Below are 27,888 nucleotides of genomic sequence, written 5' to 3'. Positions count from 1 at the left end.
TGTGATTTTTCAGCCTGGAGTCTGCATTTCCCATAAAAGAAAGTGGCCATATGCTCCAGATTTACTACCTACTGCTTCCTTCAGAGATGTGCTTCTGCAACCTACACTTATACAGAAAGTCACTTGAGGTGAAATAAATGTGATTCCAGTTCTTGTTAGCTTTTCATGGATCACCTCCTCTTACAAGCAACTTTGTACCTCTCATTTCTATTAGACCATTTTTTATACAGCTCTTTACTAAAAAATCATTAAAGGTAACTGAGGTTACTTCAGGAGGTTTTGGGTGAGGTATATATACTGAAGAGATAATCACCGCACATCCCATGTGCAGTAGTACCCAACAAAATATGAAGCTAATCAGCAATTATGAAGCTTATCTATGAGGACTGAGGAACGTGCTGTAGCAATAAGCTGAAAAATAGCTGGGACTTACTATTTCAGCAAAGCCAGTCTTTCCCTTTCTGCACCCAGCAACAAGAAATCTCTAGATATGCTCTACACTGACTCCATGTTAGCATTGCTCTTGCAGTGCCTTCTCATCCAGGGGTGACCCATTTGTGCAAGATGCAAGACAAGCATGTCCTGCTGCAAAAGGCTGAGTCTAAAAACAAGGCATAACGGAGCAGTAAAGTAGAAGGTTCTTAAAATAGCAAGGGAAACAAGATAACCACAAGATACTTGTGGCATAAATCTACTTTTAACCTTTCTGTTCATTAGTATGCTTGGATGAAGAAGTAGCTAGGAATGTACTAGATAGGGGAAATAAATTGTCAAAGTAGTTTCTAAAAAAAGCGTTGTTGTCAACACTAGTAAAAGGAAAAAAACATACAAAAATCTATAAAGCAATTCAGATTTTGTACTCCTGAACAAAAGCAGTGAATATTCCTCATTTGGCTTTTCTTCCTGTAACGCAGGCAAAGGTCTGCAAAGCAATGGACGGAGTTATGTGTACAGTACAATTGTGAAGTGTCATGGAATAATGAAGTTAAATCCTTCCATGTGCCTTGAAATCCTGTTAACAATAAATAAATAAAGTTCAGGAGCACGTAAGGATTTACGGTTTTTCAGGTTAGGAGAGCACCTGACTCAAGTTCAATGTTTGGGGGGTTTATCGGTTGCTTTACCCAAAAGGAGTCAAGTGTGGAAAGTTCAGAAACTAAAGTTCCATAAGGCCAGATTGGATGGAGTTGTTTGGAGCAGCTCCTGGTTCCTGATGCACTGTACATGGAGAATCTGACTACCCAACCAAGGAATCTGGTGCCTTATGCAGAGTATACTTCTGAGGCTTGAGATTATGTCATCCCACATTTTCCTACACCCTAGAACAATGGGTCCGTAATCATGATTGACATTAATATGGTACAAATAAGAAATCATAGTAATTCTAACAACAACATTTGGGTTTCATTTTTCCCTAACCATGGCAGGCATGCGACTGTTTAATAAGAAAGTGAGGGCAGATATTTAAAGACTGACTTCACCAACTCCATCCCGCTCCAGCTTCTTCTTTCACAGCATGTTAACAGAAATAAAATCACCCTTACATTACATCTATTTTACTGAATAATATATGCAGAGTTAATAAATTAATAGTCAGTAGTTTCAATTAATGTCCAGGCTCCTTGGTAGATAGCTATTTTGTGTACCTGCAGGATCTACGAATTCCCCCAAGCCCCTTCTATTTTATACAGAGAAACGCATTGCTTAATATAATCCTTTGTTCCTTAATTTTCACTTTACTTTGTACTGCAGAAATCTTTTGTACTCCAGACTGTAAACTTGGTCTGGAGTTCTTTCTGGGCTTTCACTGCTCCCTGTGAAGTAGGTGTTTGTTGTGCGTCACCAGATACGATGTTTTCTGCAATCCCATTAGGCTGACTTGCTGCGCTCTGGTAGCACCCAAGTACTGCATTCCCCAAAGGCTCTTCTGTGCTCTTATTTCACCTCGTTGCTCACTTTTACTGGCTTATCCCATCTCATTTGATCCTTCTGTCCCTGCAGACAGCTGACCTGGCAGAAGTTCCTGAGGAAGGCGATAGCTCTGCAGGCACCCTTGACATAAGCAGGAAACGCAGCAACAGCGGTGAGTGCTGCCAGGCCAGGATACCATCTTCACGTGTATAGGCCTGTGTACAACCTATTTCAGGTGGTTTTTTTATGGCATGTCCATCTTTTAGCAGCATGCTGTTTTTCAAAGCGGGAGGTGAGTGCGGCATGTGGTTGGTGCAAGAATTTGGGGAATGCTTTTTGCCATTCAGATGAAATCCAAGCCACCAGTAATCTTAATTTGTTGTGTCCAGACCTGACACTGGTTCAGGTCCACTCCCTATCTCCTGCGCTTCATGAACATGACTGTAGACTAATCACTTAACGTGCTTCAGTTCCACATTGGCAAAGTAGAACAAAACTAATACTTTCTTTTCCATATGTTTGACTTGTCTACGTGTCTCTATATGCTGTCTTTGGGACAGGAAATGAATCATATAATATCCATATGTCTGTAAAATGTCCAACACAATGAATCCTGATTATAATTGCAGCTTCTCAGTATAACTATAGTATGTGCCCAGCAATATTAATAGCCCAATTCCTTTGTCTGCTTTGCAGTACAAGAGTAATGTTTTTACGGCGTTGGTATGATTTCAAGATCATCGTACCAATTGAGAACTTAGTAATGAAATCTCAGCCACTGAGGGGTGATGTTTCTGACCCTGTTCTTGAATTCAGTCACGGTGAGGGAATCAATGTGTACAAAGGGTTTTTGAGCACTAAGCAAAACTTCAGGCCCAAACCATCAGAACAACTTCTCTGGCAGCACCTGAAGGCTGCTTTGCTGAATCTCACGTGAGATGTACACTGCAAAAACAAATCACAGTGAGCATAGCTTTCTTCTTCATAGCACCCACAGTGCTCCTTACATGCCTAGCAATTCACGTGTGTGAAATGCCAGCTTCAGCTGTCCATTCCCATTTTATGCTACCTCCTTACTTCTTCCCTCCCCTCCTGGTCCTATCACTTCCCCTCACTGTGTTCCGTCATTCCCTTCTATGTTATCTGCTTTCTCCCGACACGTTTTTTAGGTTTTCTGTTTTGCAAATGCAAGTTGACCTGACCTGGTTAAAGACAAAGAATTACGTCTATTTCACATTGTTTAATCCTGACCACCTGAGATTAATTTGGCCCTGTTTGAGTTTTCAGATAACTTTATATTTCATTATCGATCAGTAGTTTCATTTCTGAAACCCAAAGAAACTTTTTTCTCCGAGATCTGTATTCACTGAATGCACTGAGAGGCATTCAAGGAACTTACTCAAAGAGATTAGTTTAAAAACTCAGCGTGTGTCAAACCTCCAAATAACTTCCGCAGCACATTAACAATTCCTTTGATCAGCACTGGCTTTTTTACAATCTATCCTTCAGAGGCTCAGGCTATAAATTATGCATCAGTCACTCCAAAAATTTCCCCTTGGTAGGTTTTTAATAAACTGCCCGCACTGTTTGCACAAGCTATGGAAATGGTAAAATCCTTTTCAGACTGTAAAAATCCCTGCTTTTTTTTTTTTTTTTTTTTTTTTGTCTGTCACTGCTAGGGCAAACAAATAGGAAAATAGATGGATTTCTGTTTGTGTGGAGAGAGGAACTACATACCTCTGTGGCCTTCAGATTCAAGTGCCTCCTAGTAATATCCAGAGACCATGAGCTAAACAGAGATTAAAAATTTAACAAAGTAAATTCAAAATGTTGTTACAGGGTGATTCACCACTCCTTTTTCCTCAGTTGTCCGCTGCCTCTTTAGGCAGTTCCACATTAATGCCTTGATGAATCAGGTCCATTCCAGTTCTTTTTTTTTTTCTTTTTCATTAAAAAACTGGCTTCTGCAAATATGATTTTAGGAGAATGTCCATTTGAGACTCTTTGCTTAAAGGGAAACAGCAGAAAAGACACAGCCTGTAGAGGGGTGAAAGGACCCAGCACACGTGTGGCCAAGTAATCATTCCTATAGACTCCTGTGACAACTTAAAGGAAAGATTCTTTCATTCAGGGCCTGGCATAAGTACTGTGAAGCAAAGCTTCCTAGTTTACAACTGTAAGATGGCATACCTAATTTCCAGCCCTTCAGCCTCCTCTAAGCCAGTTATACTCCTTCACTGCTGTGAATTGCCATCTGTAACAGAAGTCCCGCAAGCTAAAATGTACTTTAAGTGACATGTGTGAGCCTGTTATCAACAGGGATTTGAGCCCTTTCCCCTCGAGTCAAATATGGGATGTTCTCCCTTCAAACCCAGGTTTGGTGAGCACTTCTTGACAAACACAAGGATACAGTCCAGCTCCCACCCCACCTGCTGGGTCAGCTCTGCAGCTCATGAGGCTGTACATTAGTAACTTAGCTTCATTTTCTGTCACCAAGCAGAAATTGCTCTAAACGTGATCCTGAAATATCTGGTGACTGACTTTCTGCAAGTCCAAAATGCCCCTGGTTACACAACTTGTTATTCACCAAAACTTTTTCTATTTGCCTTCCTAACGCCTTTTTCTCTGGACACAAAAGCCAAAACATAGTGATTTGAGTAGGAATTAAATGCTGACAGATTGTAACGGCAGCATTTTACACCCCTTTATACAGATATCAGATATACATATACTCCTATACTAGAAGGTACAGGAAATTAGCTTTATTTTTAAGGTTGTCCCTCTGGTAGTCGTGACAGTTTGCAGGGTCGGAGTCCCTCTACAACAGGACTTGGTGAGGGGCACATGAGGCCCCCAGGTCGGCTGCAGTCAGACCACCTGGACACGACTTGGGGCATTTTCAGGTTAAAGGCTGCAGGTATCAGCTCACGTGCTGTCTTCACATTCACACGTTGGACTTTATGACGACAATATTGTCTTAGATTTTATCAGAGAACACGTGCTTGTGCGTGCTCGTGGATGCGTGTCACTTTGTACAAAATCTTTCTCCTGTGTTCTGTGGCTGCTGTTTTAGCTATCCTCTGTTACAAGAACACTACATTTTCTCAATGTCTAAGTACAACTCTCTACTATCAAGGGACCTTACTTACACTCATACTTACTTACACTCATAAAACTTCTTCAAAGACTCTATGTTTGGTTGTCATTTACAGTGTAGAATAGACACAGAAATATGTGTTAATTGAAGAAAGGGCGAGCAAGTGAAAGAGAAGAGGGGAAAGAAATTCAGCAGTTAAGCGTTCCCTGGCACCGTCTCTCCTCTGGACACATGCAAGTGTATCACAGAGAAACAAAAAGAAAATGCACACAATCAGACTGCTAGTTATTACCATTTTGGAGATTTCCAAATTGTTAGAGACTACAAAATCCAGCTTCTGCTCAAAACACCTGCGGAGGTAAATGGTGGGAGAAGATGCTGATGGTTCTGGCTACTCAAAGACTCCAGCTATTAAAATCATCTTCAGACTTTATCCAGAAGCAAGAAACACCAGGCAATTCTTAAATTGTGAAGGGGGAATTCAGTCAATGTAATAAAGCTGCTGTAGTTTTTCTAGGGAGATAAAAGAGGACAGGCATCAGTCAGCTCATGAAGCGGTTACCATAGAGGGTAACTGATTGGATATCAGGTATGTTAGGCGCTGTGACCGTTGTCTTATTCTGTGAGTTTCTGATTTATTAACTTGGAAGCAAATTTTCACACATACAGGCCTGCGTCTCAGATAACCCATACTGATTTGAAAGCAATTCAGGTACCTCCTATAAAATCAGCGTATCCAGTGCCCCCCAGGCAGGGACTACTGCAGAGAGAGATCAAAGGTGGCTATCAAACATCTAGAGATAGAGGGTTGAAGAGGAAAGAAGGGGTTTTGCATACAAACTTCCCACAATATTGCTCATATATGGTCATCAGGTTTTGCAGGTGCTTTTAAAAGGAAATACTGCTCATCCTAAACATGAAAATACAGCATTCGGTGTGAGTAAAAGGCTGCTGGACTTTAAATAGTAATGCAATTAGGGGACCTATGTTCTATATCCAGTGCTGTACTTGTGTATACCCATCTGATCAAAATGGTTTATTTGTTACAATTGTAAAGTTTTCAGGACAGAGGTTGTTTTGTGCCATGTGCCTGTGGTATATGGGTTTTGGGGGGGGGGGATCTAGAAGGGTTCAGAGGAGAGCACAAGGGATCAAAGAAAGTAAGGGGGAAAGGGAAGAGATTAGCAAAATAAAGCTGATCCTGTTGAGGTAAAAAGTCTTAAAGTACTGCTAAAATGTCATCTGTTTGCTTTATTTCAGTGTTTACATACTCCGAAAATGGCACAGAACACTTTGGAGACGAACCAAAAAGTATACATTCCCCGGTATGGGCATAAATTGTGTGAGAATGCAATGGGAATCGGAAGTCATGTAGAAGTCTTGGTTTTATGGATAGCCGAGGACCTCGAGTAGGTCTGCTGAGGCACTATTCTGGAGAAGCATCAATATTTGACTGTCATGTTCTTATACCATTTCTGGGCCACTGGCCACAGTTGGAAGCAATATACAGGACAGGATGGCTCTTTGATTCACCTGTTATGGTCCCTTTTATGTTCTTCTGTTTATTACAAATTGATATTGTGAACACAAAAAGATCCAGTGTGGAGGACGTGTCATTACAATAGAACTGCAGTAATATGAAAATCACAGATTTGATTTGAAAAATTATTTGGGTTTTGGTTTAGGGACTTTTTTTTTTCTCCAGATTACCAGTGGAGAAAAAGAGGACAGAGAGTAGCCAGTCTTCTTTGTGGGAAGCCCAGTGCAAGCAGCTTTCTATTTAAGAAAGTGATTTTCCCACCCTGTTTTTTGGACCTGCGCACTGTACAACTCTAGTGCCATCCATAACAAGGACTGTATAATAGACACCTCATATAATGCCATTGGTACACTACTGGGCTCGTGAGTCATACATTAACAGACACCAAAAGGTAGACTTATATTTAAGACCTCACCGGAAAGACCAACTTGTGTAGATTTCTGCTTGTGTTCTTTGGAAGCCTGGAGTTTGATCTTGGGGTTCAAAGAATCTTATTTTTAAATGAAGATAGTTACTGCCTTAGTGGCTCACAATGTACCTATCTGGGCCCATAATCCTCTAAGGTGTGAAAGCAATGAGATGATTCCGGCTCATTCCTTGGAAGATCAGGCCATGGTTCCCCAGTCTCTAACAAAGTGAACCAAATTCCTGTACAGGACAGATTTTTAAATTTTCTCTTTCTCTTTTTTCTTAAAGGGACCATTTTATAAAAGCACGATACAAATGAACACCTATGTTGCCTTGTACAAATTTGTACCACAAGAAAATGAAGACTTGGAGATGAGGTAAAGCCCCAAAATATTTGTTAGTTGATTTGACCTATGTGAACTGGGGGTCATATGGCTGTATATGACTTTGGGGGAGGGAAGGTTCATTCTGACATTTGTACTAAACATTTTTTATAGAGCTATGCACTTGTAGATACAAAGATATTCTCCTAGGTGAAAAGCTGGCGACCAACTTTTTTGGCAAGGACACAATAGATAAAAAGTTTCAAAAACACTTACGTGACTTTAGGGGCAAGATGGCTTTCAGCTAGAAAATATTCAGTTTTCGGTTGCTTTGTGTTTTCAACTAGGAATTCCTTACTAACTCTCATGCCAATGCCGAACATTTTGCCAGTCCTGTCTGTTTGATTGTCCCTCACATTCAGGTTATGTTTGAGAAAAGAGAACGATGTCCAGCTGCTGGATGACAGTGTCTTCACATAAGAAAGATGACTTCTGAGCTTTGAAAAATAACCTTGTTAATTATATTTTTTAACACTTCCTTCCTTGGTTCTGCATCAGCTGCTAGCACTGCAAGGTCTAATCCAAGCCCACTGAAGTGAAAGGACATCTTTTAGCGCAATTAGTTTGACTTATGCTCCTCACATTTTGCACGGTCTTGCTAGAGCTTTTGTCATGAAACGCGTCAGCTCTCTTCAAGGCACGCCCTATGTCAAAATATGCCCAGAATTCAGGTAATTGCCATAGAAATGCCCCTCTCATCAGCATGTCCTTCACTGAAAGCCTTTTTCCTGTTCCCAGCTATAACTTCTCATCACTCTGGAACTAATGTGTGGGATGTAAGGCAGAAATTACAAGCTTCCCTATCATTCTGCTTTGCTGGCATTTCCTGGTCATTATTTTAGGAATGTCAGCTCTTCCGGAAACGACTACGGGGTATGGTGGCCTTTAGTGCTACTTGCTAGCTGTTCTGCTTGAGGGATTCCACTTTGCGTTTCCTCTATCAAACTGGGGTGTGTATTCCAGCTTGCACTTTTGTTCTATGAAGAGGAACACTGCTCAGACAAGCCTGCACTGGATTACCACCCTCCTCAAGACATAGCAATCCAGAAAACACAGCATTCTCCAAAATTCTCCTATCCCTCATGGGGAAAAAGCAACCTGTGGTCTGCAACCTGGACTGTCATGGCTAACAAGCTCTTTCCAGAGACACCAGCCAGGTTTTAGTGTAGTGTTACTCAGCTACAACAGTGTTGTTTGTCCCATGGCCAGAAATTCAGTAATGCATGGGTTAACACTGTTTCATAAGGGATGCCAAATAGCGAGTAATGTTGTTTGGTCACTGCTGAGCCAGGCAGGATTCAGCTCAGTTGCATGAATTTTCATTTAACATAGTTGAGTTGCTGGAGATAGGTTCAGGATAGCGGTGTTGTCAAGACTGACAAGCACTGTCCTGGGAACCTAAGTCAGGGACCTGCCAGACACTGACCAACCCTAACATAATGAAGGCAAGTAGCAGTGGAAGGAGCTTACCTGGGAAGTAGAGTTAGGGGAGATTTCTGGAGATCTCGGCTCACCTCTGAGGGGATGCAATGGGTAGTAGATTACTGCAGTGGAGAGGTGTTAGCCCTGATTTCAGCAGCAATTAGTACTTCCCACAACATTGACTTTTTCCTCAACAGCAGGAGCAGCCAGTCAGGTTTGCCAAAGCTCTGGCATAAGTAGAGTAGGACATTGCAGTAATATGCTTATTCTAAAGGAAGGCCTTATATTACAGTAAGTAGAGAATCCTGGAGGCAAGCAACACCAGGTTTCACACACTGCAATGAAATAGGATAGAATAGAATAGAATAGAATAGAATAGAATAGAATAGAATAGAATAGAATAGAATAGAATAGAATAGAATAGAATAGTTGGAAGGGATCTACAATGATCATCAGTGGTGGCTGATGAGCTCCTATCTTGCCACCTACTGAAATTTACAGCGCTGATGTAGAGCAGGCAACTTATCCAGGGTTGTGATTTACAGAAGAAAAAGGCGAGACCTGAGAGTGATTTCAACCAGTAGTGAACACGGAGCAGGTTGCCCCCTTTCAGGGATTAGCAGCTTTAGTCTAGGAAGCAAGAGTCTTCCTGAGGAGGGCTTCAGGAAAATCCTACCCTGTTGCCCTACTGATAGCACCTTTCTGTGAAAGCTGGAAAACTGGTTCAGAACACGCAGTGTTACAAGACAAAATGCCTGTTTCTCCAGTTTTCAGCAGCAATGATAAGCACTTGGAAAGTGGAACAAAGAGGCCCACCACCGTCCCTACCTCCAGCTCCATCCTGGACAGGTCCACATCTTCTATGTGTGCTTTGAAAGAGCCCATTACGTTGGACCCATTATCCATCACATGCTCCAGATGCATTCGCAAGCTGTTGTGCTAATACCTCAACAATACAGTGAGCCTAACAGGGAATGCAAGGAAAGCTGAATAATTAGGGGTCAACCATTAATTTTATTAAGATCAAAGAAATGCCTGTTATCAAGCAGGCAGAGCTTTCTGAGGTTAATCCGTTTGGAAGTGGGCTGCCACTTACTTTCTACAATGCAGTGCTATTATAATTACATAATAATGTTGATGAAGTGCCACCAATGGGGGGAAGGAGGTCAAATAACTGTTCAACTACCTGCACAAAATCAGCTCAGCACATTTTGCTATTAGCATTTCCAGCCAAATTGTTCTCCCAGCTCTGCTTTGGAACTAGTCAGCTGGATGCTGATACTTAGCAATTACTACCCTGCACCACACATTATAAAGGTAAATATGTCCCATTCAAATCAAAAAGACATTCTTGGGCAGAATTATATCCCTGCTGACTAATTGCCTTTGTCAGTTAAATAGAAGTATTTTCCTGCTGCCTTCCTTCTGCAATCACAGCTTGAAAACACAGATGATAAAGTGGTGTGTCCCAACAATGTGAAATGTCTTGAAGTAACAAGATAATGCCTGTAACAAATAGGGACTTTATTTTAAACAGTTTCATATTAAACAGGAAGCAAAAATTTCATTCACAGATGTTGTATCAAAATAAAGATCTAGCCCAAATATACAGAGACTCTCTTTCTACATTACCATGTACAGTTGAAGAAAACCTTGCTGCCTCATTGAGTCTACTTGCAGCAAATGCTCAGATAAAATGACCAAGAAAGGACCGCCTTCCTATTAGAAAGTAATTGTGGAAGCTGATGCAGCATAACAGTTAAGAGTCATCTTAACTACTATTCCTCTTTTAATTACAGGCCAGGGGATATGATCACTCTTCTGGAAGACTCCAATGAAGACTGGTGGAAGGTATGTGCTAATGATTTTATACCTGTTTTCTTTCTAAAGGGAAAAAAAATAAATGTTATTTTCAATACTGAACTTGTATTAAAGCTACAAGTATTAAAGTTATCAGTCTCCTTCTAACCATGCTTTCTCCACAGGGGAAAATTGACGACAGAACTGGATTTTTTCCTGCTAACTTCGTTCAAAGAGTGCAACATGATGAGAAGATTTACAGGTGTATCAGGACATTCATTGGCTGCAAGGAACAGGGACAGATAACTCTGAAAGAGAACCAGGTAAGTTCCCCTGTGTCAGATCCTCACTGGACTTGAGCATCCAGCAGTCTGACCAATGACTGTAGGGAAAGTCATGCAAGATGAGCACAGGCAGAGGCTGTTCACTGCACTTTTACTACCAGATTTATTATTTGTACAGTAATAATGTCTAGTGGCCAGTTAAGAGCAGTGTTGGGCTTGTGCAAACACATACTCCCTGCCTAACATCGCCTAAATTTTCAGTCTCAAAGGTGTTCATAAAGATACTTCACATGTTATGCACTCTCCTACTGACTTCAGAGGAACAGCTTGAAGAACACACGGTCTTAGAGGCAGACCTTGTGTGCCTGGAAAATTATCTGTTTTTCTCCTCACTATTAGAGCTAATCTAATAATAGACAGTGGCTCCCTCCCTACACCTTAACTTACCTAAAGATATAAACACAGCCCATTGTTTTGGCTTCAGCGGGAGCAGAGTTAAGGCAGCACAAAACAAACCTGTAAATCTTAAATTTAACTCTTGTTCACCAGTTGCAAAATATTTTAATCATTAATTGCTTGTGTTGCTACTTACACGCCCTCTTTACAGGCTGTGCACGTAGTACATTGGGCAGCCCTGAACTTGCTATAAAGAGAGAAAGTGCTTTAATTTTTTTTACCCAGCACCTCTTCTTATTGTTTATATATGTGCACACAGAGGAAAAAAATATTACCAAAGCAGAATGAGAGGTTTTGCACCCTTTGTGCTCTAGAATAAGCAATACCCAAGGGCAAAGCTTGGGGAAAGGGTCGTGTGGGAATACGGTGCACCAGCATGAGGGAATGGTCAAGGTCTGAATCCTTTCTTGTCAGTGTCGCTGGTGCTGAAAACAGTGAGGGCCCAGTTTCTTGTCTCATTTCTCACAAAATCACAGTTTCCAAGTGGGCAGGTCTGGCAGCTTCACCTGAACGCAAGGACTTCCTATTGTCCCTGCTTCATAACAGGCTCACAGGGGAGCTCGCAGTCAGGGGGGCGTCATTGTCTTTGGTAGGGCAGGAGGTAAAGAAAGGGATGAATCCATCCTGTCTGTCTACTACTTCCTCTTTTTTAGTAAACTTATTCATCTCTATATCAAACACACACAAATGCTTGAATGTGAATGCTGTCAGGTCCTCATTCCATTGGGAGAGGCTTCAGAGGAAGAAAAAAATAAATATATTTGATGTAAAATGGGGCAGAGATCAGACTGAACACACACTCAAATGCAGAGACATGAGAGGAAAGGAGTGGAGCCAACAGATCCCACTTCACCCTCACACAAATTACGCAAAAAGGGGACATTCAACTAGCTTCAAGTAATTTCCAGGTGGGACAGTCACAGTGAGGCCATGGACACTCATCTGATTCCCACTGCCCCTCCATACAGGGTTTGAGCCCCCATAACAGCCCCTAGTGAGAGCTGGCAGCCTGCACAGGGCTACTGTGTAGCAGCAGCATGGGGACAGGAGCACAAGTCTCCCGAAACCTAGCCTGTGGGACGTGTGCCCGCAATGGAGATCGCTGCCTGAATGGCTCTATTTTTTGTCATGTTTTTTAACAGAACAACTTTATCTTCACTGTGGAAAACCTCTTATTATGAAAAACATTTTAATCTCTATTGGGAATTTTTCACTTTAAAAATTTATTTTGTATTTCCAAGATCAAATTTCCTTTCTTCTTTTTTCAGCCATTTCTCTTATTTTCTGTCCTTTTTTCCCCTATTGTTTTCCATGTGAAGCAGAGAGAGGGGTGCAATAGGGAAGACATAAAAAGAAAAAAAGTCATCTGAATGGGGTATCTGGGAAAAGTTTGGCAGAATTCTGGTTGTTGGGGGTGTGTGTGGGGGGGTTGTTCTATTTGGGGATTTCTGGGGGATGTAACCAGCCATTTTAGCTGTCCCTGAGCATAGTGTCCAGAGTGCTGTGAGTGCAATATATGTACCATGTGCAAAGCACTGGCTTGTTCCAGATTAGCGAGAAGGGGAGATTATTCATTGCTCCCAATTCCTGTCAAGTCTCACTTTAGCTAGAAAAACTCATTAACTGGTGTAATAAATTCTTCTGACTATAGTATGGCAAATTGTCTCAGTTTTATACTGTTAATTCACTGGGTCAAATTCTGCAGGTCCAGAGCCATTCAGACAACAAAGGCAAGGATGATATGCCAACAGAAAAACTTATCCAGTGACAGTAATGTGAATTTGCATTATATTGCTTGATACCATCCATGGTTAATATTGCAGTTCTCTATCCCCTTTGTGCCTTATATGAATGCTCCCAGGGAGAGAGCCTATTCTTGTAAGGCAAAAGGCAATATATTCACATCAACAAAGCCACGCGACTACCTTAAGAAAAGCCATTTCAGACAAGCAGAGGCATTTTCAAAGGTTGAAGCACTGTGGGTGAGGCTTTCTCTGGAATCGCTTGGCAGTTTCATGCCCTGGGAATAACATTTTGAGCTTCAGCTTCGTGCAAACCTCTCTGGCAAAACCAATACTCAAGGAGAGGACTGAGGAAAAAGCAACACAACATCTTGAGCAATACGCATGAGGTAGTGTTCATGAAGGATCCCTTGAAAATTTCATTATGAAATATCAAACCCAGCCTAGGGGAGAAAAAGCACGCTGCTTCAGAGACATCAACCTCTTGGAGTTTAGGGTTCACTGACAGATTTGTGGGTCCTGAAATCAATTCAGAAGGTGACTGGGCACCACAGGGTTCAATCAGGAATTGGTGGGAGGGAGGCAGACACAGCCCCTGACATCAATAATGCAAGATTATTAACAGGGAAACCAAAACCAGACAATTTCTGTGGCTTTCTGCTCTTTTAAGCTGTCTCACAAACAATACTGTCTGCATAATTTCCGACTATGGATTGTACTATCATTTGTATATACAAAGTTTTTTCCAGCCTGCAACTTCTGCTCCAGCCTACCTGAATTCATTACTACACATTATACAAATGCTTCTTTGCATGACTACAGGCTCTGATTTGACCTCTCTTCACGAAAGAAAAAATCACCATACCTAATATATCATCAGTGTGTGGAAAAGCATCTCTTAAAATGTCTCTAACATTTTTGGTCATCGTTATTTTTAAAGAAATCATAATAGTCTATTGTTTGAATGGCTGTTTTCACTCCTTTTATAACATCCTACTTAAAAAAAGGAAATAATCTCTTTTAAAAAAAACCACCCTACTCACATCCTTCACTGGATGCCTCTCTGACATCTACAGTCACACTAATACAAATCACTTTAGAGTTGGGCTTTTTGTGATTAAATAACACAATTGATTTTAAATTGCACAAGTGATCTTGTGCAACAGAAATGACCCCAAACCACGACATGTGTAACAAGGCTGGCAATCAAAAACTCTCTGCCTCATCCAGATGTGGACTGTGAGTTTACATAAAGGTCAGTGCAACAGATCCATTCTGCGATGGATGTGTTTTATAAATGTCACTGATGTAAACTAGCCCTGTTACTGAAAGCATCTCCCGGCCAACTTCTGCAGCGACTGCAAATAGGCCACTGCTGTTGTGATGGTCACAGCCTCTGAACCAGAGCTGTCAGCCTTGCTGTCCCCTTGGCGCCACAGCTCAGGGGACAAACTTCCCTCCTACCCCAACATCCAGTCACACAAATTTCAAAAAGAGTGACTTTTAGGCACATGTACATTAGCAGCTATGTGCAGATATGATCCAGCCACTCCAGAAGAGCCTGAGAATGGGCTTAAATATATCCATGAGGTAAGGCTAAACAAGGCAGGATTGCAGCCCAGGTCTCCAGCCCCGGGGGATCCACCTTCCTCAGGTTTTCTTCTGATCAGTCTGGATGTTTTGTTGCTACCTGGCCTTTCACCTCACTGCCTTGCAATTACTTTATGCCACCACATTTTTCATCCTGGGATACTCTGAAAGGAGCTCAACTTCCAAGAGCATGACTCAGCTGCCTTTGAAAGTCAGTTGCATCATGATGACTTATGCATTCTGATTGAATCGCTTAAAACACAAACCTAGCGCAGAAAGTGATGTTGTAGTTCTTCATGTGCTCCCCAGATATAACTGCTGCATTTCACAGCTAGGCTTAAGGTGAAAAGGGTCTTTTTTCCAGCTATCTCTGATTTTCATTGACGTCAGTCTTGCTGGACAGGGATGGGTGTCCCCATTTATTCACAACTACTGAGTGGCACACAAGTTTTGCAAGAGTCCAAACTATGGGCACAGCCCGTTACGCACCCAGATTAGTCCAAGTCATCTTTAAAATCCTAAATAAATGCCACAGGTAAAACAAGCCGGTGTTCTCAGTCCGAAAGCTAATGAAACAGCTGATGTAAAACCTGTCATCGTCATTTGGACTGTGGCTGAATGGGTATAAAAAGTGAACTACTTATCATTTCCATCCACAAAGCTCACAAAGTAGGCAACAGCTTTAGTGCATGGGCAGCAGCAGTTGTAGAAACTCACAGTGTCCCTGTGCTGTCATTCTTACAGACAAACAGAAGACTTGAGCATTCAGACCTCTTGACCTGGCACTGTCTGCAGGCTCCAGGACAGTTCTTGAAACTGTACTGTCCTCACAACCAAATTCCTGCTTCATCAGAACCAGTCTGTGGCTGACAGATTGGTTAAATGTATGGTAAAGAGAAGATAAGCAAGAGACAGCTGCAGAAAATTAAAGCAAGTTCAAAGTTACTCCTGAACAAAGAGAATTTGCCACTTGAGCCCAAATTAAAAGCACAGGACTTAGAAGAACAGGAGAGTATTAATGACCGTGCAGGCTAAAGGATCATTTCCTAATTGCTCATCTCCCCCATCTGCTCGGGGCTGACTGACAGATAAAACATCCTCAGGGCAGGTGTTGACAAGTTCAAACAACAGCCATGATCCAAACAGTTGTTTGTTTTGTTTTTAGTGTTTTGGGGTGGGGTTTTTTTTAAACAAAATGAGATGAAAGAACGGGGAGGTGACTTTATAATATTGGATCCCACTTTCAGCTATTTCTGAAGATCACTGGATGACTGAGAAATAGCCTGAGATGTGGTCCCTTACCCTGTGGCTTACACCACTACTAACCTCTTGAGCCAAGGTGCAGGGAAAAAAACCCAACCGTTTATCTCCATTTGTGTTGCTACCGTATTCACCGGAGGGTGGCTGCTCAGTGGCTCGCTCACTTACCTTTTCAGGCCAGCAGTCTTCCCTTCAGAACATGCCAGCCCGAGTAGCTGCCTTTTTAAGCAGTTTCTAATTTGATACAGAAAACGGTGATCGCCTGATGGTAGCAGTGGCACCTTGTGTCGTCACAACCATCATGTTTACCGTCTGTCACCAGGGATAGATCTCAGCAACAGCTGGTTCATCAGGTGGAGTCCAAAACTCTGGGTACTACCATGCACTTATCTGGGGTTACTCCTGATTTACACCCTCCGAAGAAAGTCAAGAGCCAAATCCCCAGGTTTACAACTTGTGGGTGAAATCCTTGGCAGCGCTCACAAAAGGGGATGAGGACAAAAGTGGCCAAAGATGGTGTGTTCCCTCTTGTCTGAAACTGCGGAATTTGGAGCAGCTCCAGGGCTTTGCCAAGCTCCAGCAGCTGCTGCAGCCCCAGGAGACCTCCTGAGTTGCACAGAATTAGGAAAGTGTGGCATATCGTGGACAAGTTCGCTCTGCCCCGGACACATCCCCTTCCTTGGGAAGGAGTGGGAAAAAACTCTGCCATCTGGGAACGGGCACATGCAATGCTGAGTGTATCAGTGTGAGAGAATTTCAGCTGCAATTTGGGAGAATTCGCATCAATGTATTAGTATGTAGAGTGAGACAAGTTGTTCCATAAAGGCCTTGTACTCCTCATGGCCAGTGAAGATCTAAAGTTATTGCTGTAGCAGAGCACTCCCACTGATATCAAGGAGCACTCAAACTAGCAGCAGAACCAAAAAAACCTCTAAAAAGAGACCAAATCTACCATCCTTTTTCACTGCAAAGATAAAGAAAGCCAGTGTTCAGAAAGCTCAGTATTTTTCTTTTGTCCACAAATCGTTCTGCTGACAGTACAAGACATCAGGGAAAAGCACTCTGTTCTCGCAATATGTTCTGCACAGCAACAGCGGTTAAGCAAGAAACGCAGCACGGCTAGCGAGCAGTGCAGACCTGCTGGAGGTCCCTTCTGGAGATCTGACCATTTGGGGAATTCTTTGGCCCATGCAAAAAGCTAGGGGTCTTGTGTATATCTTTAGTTAGGAGTAAAGCACAGTGATGGAGTCAGGCATTCCTTTTAACCGGCCAGGGGTAGTTATGGAGAAGCTGCAAAGGCTCATTTTCCCACACAGCAGCAGGGATCAGCCGCAAAGGGGTATCTTTCAACCCAGGTGCTCTTGGAAACTCTGCCATGCTTGGCCGTCCTTAGTCTTGGGCTTCTTTGCAGGCTTTTTCTGTCATCGTTGAAGTTTTCGTATCCTTCTCAGAGGCACAGGCCCACATCTAGCACTAGTCAGAAACACCTTTGTGTGCTTTACAGCTCCCTGCTTCGAATGGTGATGTGACTGCAAAGGGAGCAGCTGCTGGGCTAGGAATTCATGACACAAATGAGCTTGGCTGTTTTGCAACAGCAGCTAAACTAAACGGCATCAATTCCATATCTCTGCCATGTTTTCCATGTGATTTAGCCCAGACAACAATACATTAATTTTTTTTAATTGCATGTCAGCTCTGTTGGTGTGCTCAGTCATTCTGCCCCAGGCATCCAATTCAGTTAGTGTTAAGTAGGTAGCTTAAGTAAAAAAATTAATGAGTCCGTTTGCTTTCCCAACCTTTGTTTGCAGGTGCAGAGATGCACCTGGCCATTTCCAAATACTGGAGATGGTCAATATGAAGCAGCTTCACCTCCTTCGTATGACCTTTCATTTCCCTCTGTCAGCATCAGTGTTGCTAGTAAATTTTATGTATGTAACAACAGGAGGACAAGCTGGCCCAGAATTCAGATGTGGTATTTAGGTGTCACTATACAATCCATAACAGTCATGCTGAAATGGATTTAGGCAGGAACACTTTAGAGCCATTTTTGTTCATTTCATACCCTTGGAATTATTGTAATTAAATACTGTAAATGCCTATCAGACTGAGCCTTTGTGAGTGTTAGTCCAGGCAGAGGGCTTTAAAGACCTGGCACTGACATTATGAGAAATCAGTGAGCTGGTCTCAACAGGACCATCAGTTTTCTGGCTAGTTTTTAACCTTGTTTGATTAGTAAGAAATATATAGTTCTTTGGCCCAGATGTTTGAAAACAATTCTTTATTTTTGTGTGGCTCTGTGCTCAAGTGCCCAGCCTAAAGTACGCGTGCCGCTAGGCTTTCAAATGACTTGGCCGTTACCAGAAGTGTCTCAGGAAGGGCCCTAAAGTGGAAATACCTGAGATCACAACGGTCTTCAGGAAATGCAAACCTTTACTGCGATGTAATATTTGTGCTATTGTAAAAAACATATGGTTCCACCACAGCTGCCTCCATTTGGCGTAGGTGTTAGGCAAACATGCTTGAAGAGCTGGGTTTAGATCACATACTTTGGTACCCAAACCACATACCTGTAGGTGCAGGGGCTGAGTAAATAACATAACCCACTGCTCATTTGAGAAGTACCTGGGCTCCTTAAACATGCAAAAGAGAATATGCTTGCATTCAGATCAGCTGCTACAAGTGACCCACCTTGGCGTCATGATTACTTTTCACCAACAACCGTTGAGGGAGCCAGCTAGCTCATGATCTGAAATACCCATTCCTCTCATACACAGACGACTAAGTCACAATCATTACAGTAGGCTGAAGTCATTATTCAAGTTTCAAAAATCTTTGATCTACCACAAAGTTCTTAACGACTTTAATGTCTCTCATGTATATGTGGTACTTCAGGGAGGCAGGGGAAAGGTAACTCTCTAAATATATGAGTTTGAGTTTCTTATCAAAGCAGTGAGAGTCTAAAAGGGATTGTTCTACTTATAGAAGTAACTAGCAGGATGTCTAACCCACCTGATAAATAGCCTGGAATAATTTCTCTCTTTGATCATGGCAAAGGGTTTAATATTTTCCCACTTTCTTTGCATTCAGATTTGTGTGACTTCTGAAAAGGAACACGATGGCTTTATCAAAGTATACAGCGGGAAGAAGAAAGGCTTTGTCCCCATAGACGTCTTAGAAAACATCTGATTTCAACAGCCCACTTGCTGCAGTAGGAGCCCTTTGTCGGCGATGCCTGTCTGCCTCATCTCACACTGTGTCAACCCAGATGGGCTGTCTTGCAGATGTTCAGGGAAATAGTGAGAAAACTGCAACTGCAAGAAGAAAAAGACATTTAGACTGCCACAGCAACACTAAGAAATAGGAAAAGTGGACCGTTTGAAAGAAATTATAGTCAGAAACCACTAGGGAAATGAGAGGTCCTTGGATACTAACAGGAATAAGGTAAGGAATTCTGGGCTGATTTCTGGTGCAAGATGGCTGTTACAACCCTGATGGAGACAGACAGCTTGTTCTGAAGGACTAAACTCGCGTCCTGTTCTTGTGTCTTAGAAAACTGTTGGACTGCTTTCTTGTTTGAAGTGTGTATTTAGGGGGGAGGGGGGAAAATACCATTCAAACTGTCCTCGTACTACAGTCCAATGCTTGTAGTAAAGTGTGGCTGTGGTTCTACAGTTTTGTCCCCGGTCTCAACCGATCAGTTTAAGCGTTTAATCCTGGTGTTTAGTCTCATAACGAAGCAGTTTGGAGACGGCGTGTGAATGTCAGTTCGAGAAATGCACTGTGCCCTGGAAGTCGGCAGCTTTCTCTTTCTGTGCGATCTTCCCATATGAAAGAGTAGCGAACTTGTGTGTCCTTCCTTTGTTTTCTCTGTATACGAACAAAAGCTCTCAGCATATGTTGGGTGTGATGGCTGCTCTCATCGCTCACAAAAATAGCCGGTCCTCCGATTCGTAACCCTGCTTGGAAGCGTCCCTCTGTGTTTCCTGCACCTTTATCTGGTGATACAGAAAATGGGCGAAATGCGGGGAAAGAGCCACAGGCTTGAAGCGTTTTATATTTTTCTGTGTTTATTGCACTTAAAAGATTTTATATATTAATCCTATTTATAAAAAAATAAAACAGTTAACTAACCCCCAGAAGACTGAAAATGCTAGGAAAGGACAGACTGCACATAGAAGCGAAGTCTGTAATTATCGAAATCCAGAACTCGTGACAGAAAGGCACTGAGTGTCTTAGCATTGTGTTCACACACCAAAGGCATTTCCTCATGTGCTAAATAGAAGTTTTGCAGATTCAGCAGTAAATACATTGACATGGATTCCTCCTTGGCATAAACCACCGTGAGCATCCTATAAATCTTCTCCATGCTAGTGAGACTGTGCAGACAGTTCTGTTTTGTCCATGTAAGCCTCCATCTTCAAACATGTTTTCAGCACAGGAACCTTTAGGTACCCAGAGAGCAGTCTGTGGGACCCGGGGATCTTGACCAAATTATACAAGTCAGCCAGTGCCAATCCTGTTGTAGAGCTGGGGCCTTACGTTGTTTAAAGACAAGGAATCTAATTTCCAAGTATTTAATTGGATGTAATTGCACCAAATACATTTAAACAGCTTAGCATGTATTATGACGTAGAGATTAAGTCCTATCCCAAAGCCCCCTGCAGAATTCATGCCTTGTTTGACCAGCTTGAGACTGAATGTCAGTCTTTACTGCGATTAATGTCCTAAATCCTGATACTGCGAGAAGAAATTCACATGCTGGCAAGCTAGTATAGTCAACTTTGCAAAGCTGACACTGTTTCTAAAAACAAGCTACCAGTCCGGCTTCCATGGACTGAGGCAGTTTGAATCTGTGTTGCAAAGCCCAGGTCTCGGTAGTTGGGTTGCCCTATTTAAATAGCTGATCTTACTCAAAGCCTTATGAAATCCAGTGCAACTCTACACCCGAACAGAAGTTCACACAACAGATCAGTCTTCAACCTCTCAGAGACACGTTTTGCAGCTCTTACGTATCACTTAATTGCAGAGGAGGAAGTTGCAGGAGGGTCAACTGCTGAAATGTGGTCCTTTGTAACATAAGTGGTCTATACCAATTATTAACATCCTCCTGGCTGATCAAAAGTATCTGATTTCATATCTTCTGTGGGTATATCAGCAATTTAGAATATTTTTTTTTCTGTTCAAACAACGAACATTTGCTCACCTCATTTTCCTAAATAGCCAATAAACTCAGTGGGAGGACAGAGGATTCTGCTAGGCCTTAAAGATCAAGAGGAAAAGCAGCAGAGACGTATTAATCCACTCTGCTTTATAAGATTATTTTTTTTGTATTCACCCATTCAAAGGAAAAACTCAAGTGTTCATTAGAATTAAAATATTTGCCACTTCTGATCAGGCCTGTCAAGTGGACAAAGGAAATCTGTATTAATCTACACATATGTGCTGTTGTTTACATGATTGCATCATACTGTGATTCCCTCCTATTTCAGTCTTCTATGATTTCAATTTATCCCTAGAATGTGCATCATACTAGTCAAAGAATTATATGAATATTACCTACAACTCACAATGGCCTTTAATCAATGTCAGTTTGATTCCTTTTGATACTGAGCAATAACTAATAAAGTAACTGAGTAAAAACAAAACAGACCTTATGTGGACTGTATTACATCTGAGAAAGCATTGCTTCTGAACCAAAGCTTTCATGGTTATCTTTTCTTTGTGGTTTTTTTTGGTTTTGTCTTTTTACTGGGCTTTTGCTCCTGTTTGATATGTAGACGTAATTTATGCCTAATTTAGCAAGAAGCACATACATGAATCTTACTTTAAGCATGTGATTCATTGGCTATTTGCATGCTTAAAGCTGAAGCACTTTGCTGAATTAAGGTCATTTTCCTCAAATTTATTTTGGATGCCTTATTCTGAATCCAGACGAGTATCCCATCATTTCTTTTCCTACCATATGCAGTTTGCAATATATACTGCATTAGCAAGCAGTTAAAAGTCAGAGAGAAGATGGAATGGACTTTATCTGACGTATGCTCAGAAAAATTGAATTTTAGGAGATAAATGCTGTTCAGATTTAATTTAATATTCTGCTTAATAAAGACTATGCGATGGCTGGAAGGAGAATAGAAGTGTATGTTTCTTGGCTTCTTTGCATCAGACTGTATCATTTTCGGTTATCCACCTTCAAGAACATTCACTAAACCCATCAGCAACAAATGTTATGGAGCATTTCCATTTAAAATCTACAGCACTTGCTTTTGCCACATTTAGCAAAACTTTAGCTAAAGTACTTTTTCTGCAATTTATGCAGCATGTGTAGACTCAGAGTGAAGTTTTGTGGTGAGGCCATCCTGAACATTTGTTTCCAGAAGATCAGAACATATTTTAAGCCATTCAACATCCCACCACAGCATAAAACTGGCTACAGAATATTTTCTTTCATAAGTGCTAGGAACAGTTGATCAACGTGAGTTGAGGATGAGATGCCTGAATCATGACCTCCTCCTGTCCATAAATAACACAGTATCTCAGTTTATTATCATCTTTCTCTACCGTTGGCCATTTTGACTCAGCGGCTTCCTTTGGAGACAGAAGCTGCATCGCACCAGCAGCTGTGAACTCATTGCCCCAGGGAAATTAAAAGACACTTATTCCTACAAACATTGTGTATCTTTAGCATTGCTTACAGGCCTTTTTTTTGTAATTATTTGTTGAGATTCAATTGACTAAATATAGCACCCGGTGCCATCAGAGGAACCTGCACAAGACCAGCAGGCAGTGACATTGGAGATTTGGAAGAGCTGTGACCTTCTAAAGAAGCTACTGGAGACCACGTAGGTTGTCTAAAATGGCACTAGACAGATGTCTTTGGAAAATGAACCCAACTCATTTATTTTAAATATGTGCAGACAAGTCTGATTTATTGAGCACTCAAACTACATCTTTCTTTCCCTAAAGGACATTGAATAAATGCAGCAAGCCATATCAGTCTTGTCCCATTTAAATCCACGGTAAAAAGAATCCTTGAATGCCACAGGAACTGGAGTTCAGCTGTGATCTTGGAAAAGGCTAGTCAACATTACTGTTCTCGCAAAAATCTATGATGTAATTTGTCTGATCTAACTGCAAATGTCTACAACTAAGCTAGTAAATCAATTTGCTTTCCCCCTTCCCCAGAAAAGAAAGTAACGTGTACTTCAGTACTACGTTTCACCTGACCGACTGGAGGCTTCTGCTTTTGCATGACTTAGGTTGTGCCTCACAAGTGCCTGTTTCAATCCATCGACAGCCAAGGGAGCATTGGATAGCTGTGTCAGATGTGGACCTCTGCAGACTAAACATCTGTATCAGGGCAGAAGAATTCCTAGCCCTAATTTCTGGATGTGTAGGTGTAACACACATATCTCTCTAACAGATACACCTGACTACCACATGTCTTGTACTTTATTCAGTGCCTCTGAAGTTACTGGTCATGGATATTATTAGAAATGAGAAAACAGGTGCATTTTATTCCCCCTTTTTCTTTCTATAGAATTTCCTTGACAGGCTAGTGGAGAAGAGTGGCTTCCTAAGTAGAACATTTTGCATTTAAATACAAACATAACTTTAATATCATATAGAACTGATCCTATTAAGGACGTTTTAATTCAAAATACTGAACAGGAAGAATATTAGCATGGTCCTATCCCTGCCTGCAAGAATACCGACTGTCCATAAGTTCCGGCAGCAACAGTAGCACGCACTTACCGTATGCCTGGGGAGCTAGATTTATGTGACATTCATTTTCTGCTAACATTTCACAGCATTTCTGCTGGACAACATTCTGAGATGCTACGAACCATCAGAGTGAATAGCATTGTCCTGGGCAATCCGACCAGGGTGGGTGTTGCTGTGCTCATTCATACATAACAAAAACCAAAATGCAGATATGTATTTTCTACTCACTCATGATACGTTCATCAAACAGGTCATACAGCACTGAAAACAAGCACAAAAGAAAGTGAACAAGTACCATGTATATCAGGTTCTGTTTAAAATAGAAGGAGGGAGGAGTGTGAATGATATTCCCATGCATACTCCTTCTGTACTCTGCTCTACTACAAATAGGGTCAGACAAGTGTTTAATTTCATATTTGAGACATTTCACAAAAAACGTAGTCCCAAATTATCATCCGGATTGTGCGCACTACATTTTGTAAAGAAAGGAGAATAAATATTTTCCCCAATGGGAATGTATGTCATCATAACGTTGAGTTTTCCATGGCTAAAAAGAACATCTGAATCTAAGAGGTACATGAGAGTTATTTTTAAAACCATTCTTTATATAGAAAATTGTGATGTGCCTGGGGAATGAACACTTGGCAGGGTCTCCACAAAAGAGGCCCAGAAAAACTATAGTAGGACTGCTTCAGGTCAGCATGTATGCCGACCTCCTGAGTGCCTCAAGGAACCCTATACAACACCTACCTCAATTAATGTAATTTATTCAATCAAATAAGCTTAAATTAAATGTGTATTTTATTCATGTACATACAAGCAACACATAAACATATATAGATATATATGTATATCTTAACATTCATTAACATCAGCCCAATGGCAAGAGCACATGGCCTTAAAAATCAGTCCTGACTGATTTTTTTCCTTACCTTAACGTGCTCAGCACCTAGTTAGGATGGTAATTTGTGCCTGGGGTAAGTACTGAGACAGATTATATGGACAGAGGAGTCTAGCCTTGACAAGTTTTATCTGCGTTAGACAAAGCATATGACATATAAACCCAGAGTTACAGGCAGCTGAACCGCAAATGTGCAATACATTGAGCACAGTCAGGATACTCGCTGCTCTGAAATGTATGTCATTCGTCAGGCAAAGTTAGGACTGCATGCCACATACAAATTGTCAGCCTGAAAACATTGTCAGAACAACATGTAAATCATACCTCTCTGACCTGACTGCCTCACAATAATGAGATATTGAAAATAAAGAATAACTTCTCCTTGGAGGCCTGAAGGAGAGGAAGGCAGGCGGCATTCCTGTGGGCTTAAAATAAGATTTTAAAAGAAACGCTAGTCAGTCCCACAAACACACCATGAGCAGGGCATATAAATTTACCTTCAGTAGAATGAAGTAAATCAACATCTGAGTAATTACTATGCTACCAGTGGCTTGCCAGCTGATAGGGTCAGAGGCTGACAACACACAACTGAAAGACTGTGAGCGTTGTTTCAGCTTTGCATCACAAACAGGAAAAAATGAGAGGTAGCTGTGGGTAAAATCCAGTTTTTAAAGGAAGCAGTGTGGTATTGGTAGCAAAGCAAACCCTTCAACGTGTCATATCTTTTCCATGGAGCCCCCTCTCCCTGGTGGAGCTGGTCGGGGTGGCCATGGCAGCAGCTCCCACACGATGTTCTCGCCCGAGGGCAGCACTGCAGGTGTGTGGGCACAGTCACAGAACAGACCTCTGGCTGTTCCCGGCATGCCCACGCCAGCAGAGCCCCTTTCCAGCTGCTCTTCCTTCCAGGGATCGTGCCAGTTTTGTTGCTGGCTGGCCACTGCCTGCCCTTCTGTCTGGCAGGAGAAAATAACCAAAATTATCCCAAGCAAACAGAAGCCAAAGAAAGCAGCCAGTGTGGCAGCAGTCCCTAAAACCTTGGAGTCTGGCCTTCCTGCACACCCCTGCGGTGCTGCAAACTGCACTGCAGAAAATGGTCATTCTTTGTGCCTCCCTGCAAGGTGTCACTCCCCTCCACTGCTCGTGGTCCTTCGACAGGCTGAGAGTTGGGATTGTTCAGCCTGGAGAAGAGAAGGCTCTGGGGAGACCTTATAGCGGCCTTCCAGTACCTGAAGGGGGCCTACAGGAAAGATGGGGAGGGACTCTTGAGCAGGGAGTGTAGTGGTAGGATGAGGGGTAACGGTTTTAAACTGGAAGAGGGCAGATTTAGATTAGATATTAGGAAGAAATTCTTTATTGTGTGAGTGGTGAGGCACTGGAACAGGTTGCCCGGAGAAGCTGTGGATGCCCCATCCCTGGAAGTGTTCAAGGCCAGGCTGGATGGGGCTTTGAGCAGCCTGGTCTGGTGGGAGGTGTCCCTGCCCATGGCAGGGGGGTTGGAACTAGATGATCTTTAAGGTCCCTTCCAACCAGAACCATTCTACGATTCGGTGATTTTATGATTCTATGAGTATATGACTCTCTGGCTGGGCAGGCCGCAGCACCTTTCTCACCAACACACCAGTTGCCCTCATTTTACACCCACTGAGTCTCACTGTCCGTCCTGCCAGGAAAAACGCTTCAGGTCCATCCAGTGCATCTGCTCTGTTAAATGCTTGCTGTCAAGCATGTTGCCCCCAGAAAAGGAAAGGCTGGCATGGGCTTTGCTCAGCAGCCTTCCTACATGGGCATCTTCTATGAACTGGTTGGAAACCCTCATTCAAAGGGATACGGGGCTGCTGTGAGCCACATCCCCACCCGCACTGGGGATGGAGAGGGTCCACTACCATGGGATCAAGGATGGAAGGGGAAAAACACGCTACCTTATTTTGATCCTTTAGAAGAAGTCTGGGTCTCTAAGGCCCAAGTATAATTTGACTCATACCAAACATAAGAGAAAAACCTTCTGTTTTCAGCCCATTTACATTACTTATTGCTCTGTGCCTCCACATTTGGCTCAAGAACTGCAAAGCGAATGCAAATCTCTCCTGCTCGCCCTTTCACTCACTCCACATCCTCATCAGCTGCTGCCTTGCGTCTTTGTGTTCAGTCTTACAAAGGTCTCCCTTCCCTGCCTTTTCTCCTCCTGCCAAAGGCGATGTTTCCTGTGGATATTATCCAAGTTACAGCGAGAAATTCCTCCCTGCAGGATGGTGGGGCCTCGTTCATGCTGTGGACACCAACACCCAAGCAGAATGAAGGGAGGGAGAGCAACTATCTCCATTGGTGTTTTTGGTGTTTTGAGCAGGGCCTGGAGTGACTTGAATGGAAAATCTCCAGCTGGGCAGCACCCGGCCCTGCTGAGGTACCTCTACCACAGTCAGGTCTGAAGATGCCAGCACAGCAATCTTGTTTGCAATTTATTCCTGCCGCAAGGAAGTAGAGGGTCACATTTGTTTTTTTTTAAAACCATAGGAGACCACTTAACCAGAAGTCACTAGACCCCGGATGGGTAGTGGGAAGGTGAATTTTTTGATTAGCGGGCTTGGGTGTGATCAGGCTCCTAATCACCCACAGCAGGCTCACTTGCAAGTCTCTCATGCTTGCAGGCAGGCCTAAAGTACATCATCCTACATCAGTACGCTTGTGGGAGACTAAGCTGACAGTACATGTGGTATGTATTACCTAAGCACAGCTATCCACATTACTAAGTATTGGCTGAATTGACTAAGCCATTTGAAGATCAGTCCTGCCAGGAATGAGGTATCAGCTGCACAGGGAAGAAGTAATCCCAGGCTGTTATAGTGTAAAGAGAAGGTTACCCCATAAAAATAGTATCCTAGATCCCATGTGGTCAGTTTCTTGCTTAACCATGGACAAGGTAATTCATCTAATGGTACTGGTGCTAAAATGAAAGTTAATACTCTGGTGGGACATTCTAGAAAACCACACCGGAACAGATATGTTTTTATCAGTATTTGTATAGTTTGCAGCATTTTACCATGTAAATAAAGTGGTAAATACACAAAAATAGCCCAAGACAAAATTATTAGCTTACTCCTGCCCGTCATCTTATACATGCAGCTTTTAAACCATCCGCTGTAGTTCTTCTGTAGAGATGTGTACAGTCCTGTGGCCTCTAGAGGCTACTGTAATACGAATTGCTAGCACAAATGGCAGGCAAATCTGCTTTACTGACATCCTGAAACTAACTCACAGGTGCTGTATGGAAAATCAGTTTAATTCCTCTATATAAATCTTCATTAGACAATAAGACATTTCTTACAATCTTCCTTAGAAGGGCAAAAGGTCCCACGTGCCCAGACTGGAAGA

At 42.2% G+C, this 27,888-nt stretch overlaps 1 protein-coding gene across 1 annotated transcript in view; it reads left to right on the top strand.

The window, feature by feature from the left end:
• Positions 1 to 22,110, top strand: part of STAC (SH3 and cysteine rich domain) — a 75,476-nt gene extending 53,366 nt beyond the window's left edge. The window contains exons 6-11 of the mRNA XM_054193051.1: positions 2,002 to 2,083; positions 6,269 to 6,333; positions 7,245 to 7,333; positions 10,561 to 10,612; positions 10,747 to 10,884; positions 18,981 to 22,110. Of these exons, the coding sequence (XP_054049026.1) occupies positions 2,002 to 2,083; positions 6,269 to 6,333; positions 7,245 to 7,333; positions 10,561 to 10,612; positions 10,747 to 10,884; positions 18,981 to 19,079 (525 nt within the window). The 3' untranslated portion in view covers positions 19,080 to 22,110. The remainder of the gene's footprint in view (positions 1 to 2,001; positions 2,084 to 6,268; positions 6,334 to 7,244; positions 7,334 to 10,560; positions 10,613 to 10,746; positions 10,885 to 18,980) is intronic.
• Positions 22,111 to 27,888: the final 5,778 nt, after the last annotated feature.

The sequence above is a fragment of the Rissa tridactyla genome, chromosome 2 (assembly GCF_028500815.1).
Source record: "Rissa tridactyla isolate bRisTri1 chromosome 2, bRisTri1.patW.cur.20221130, whole genome shotgun sequence".
Taxonomy (NCBI): Eukaryota; Metazoa; Chordata; class Aves; order Charadriiformes; family Laridae; genus Rissa; species Rissa tridactyla.
This window is presented reverse-complemented; position numbering and strand designations above follow the sequence as displayed.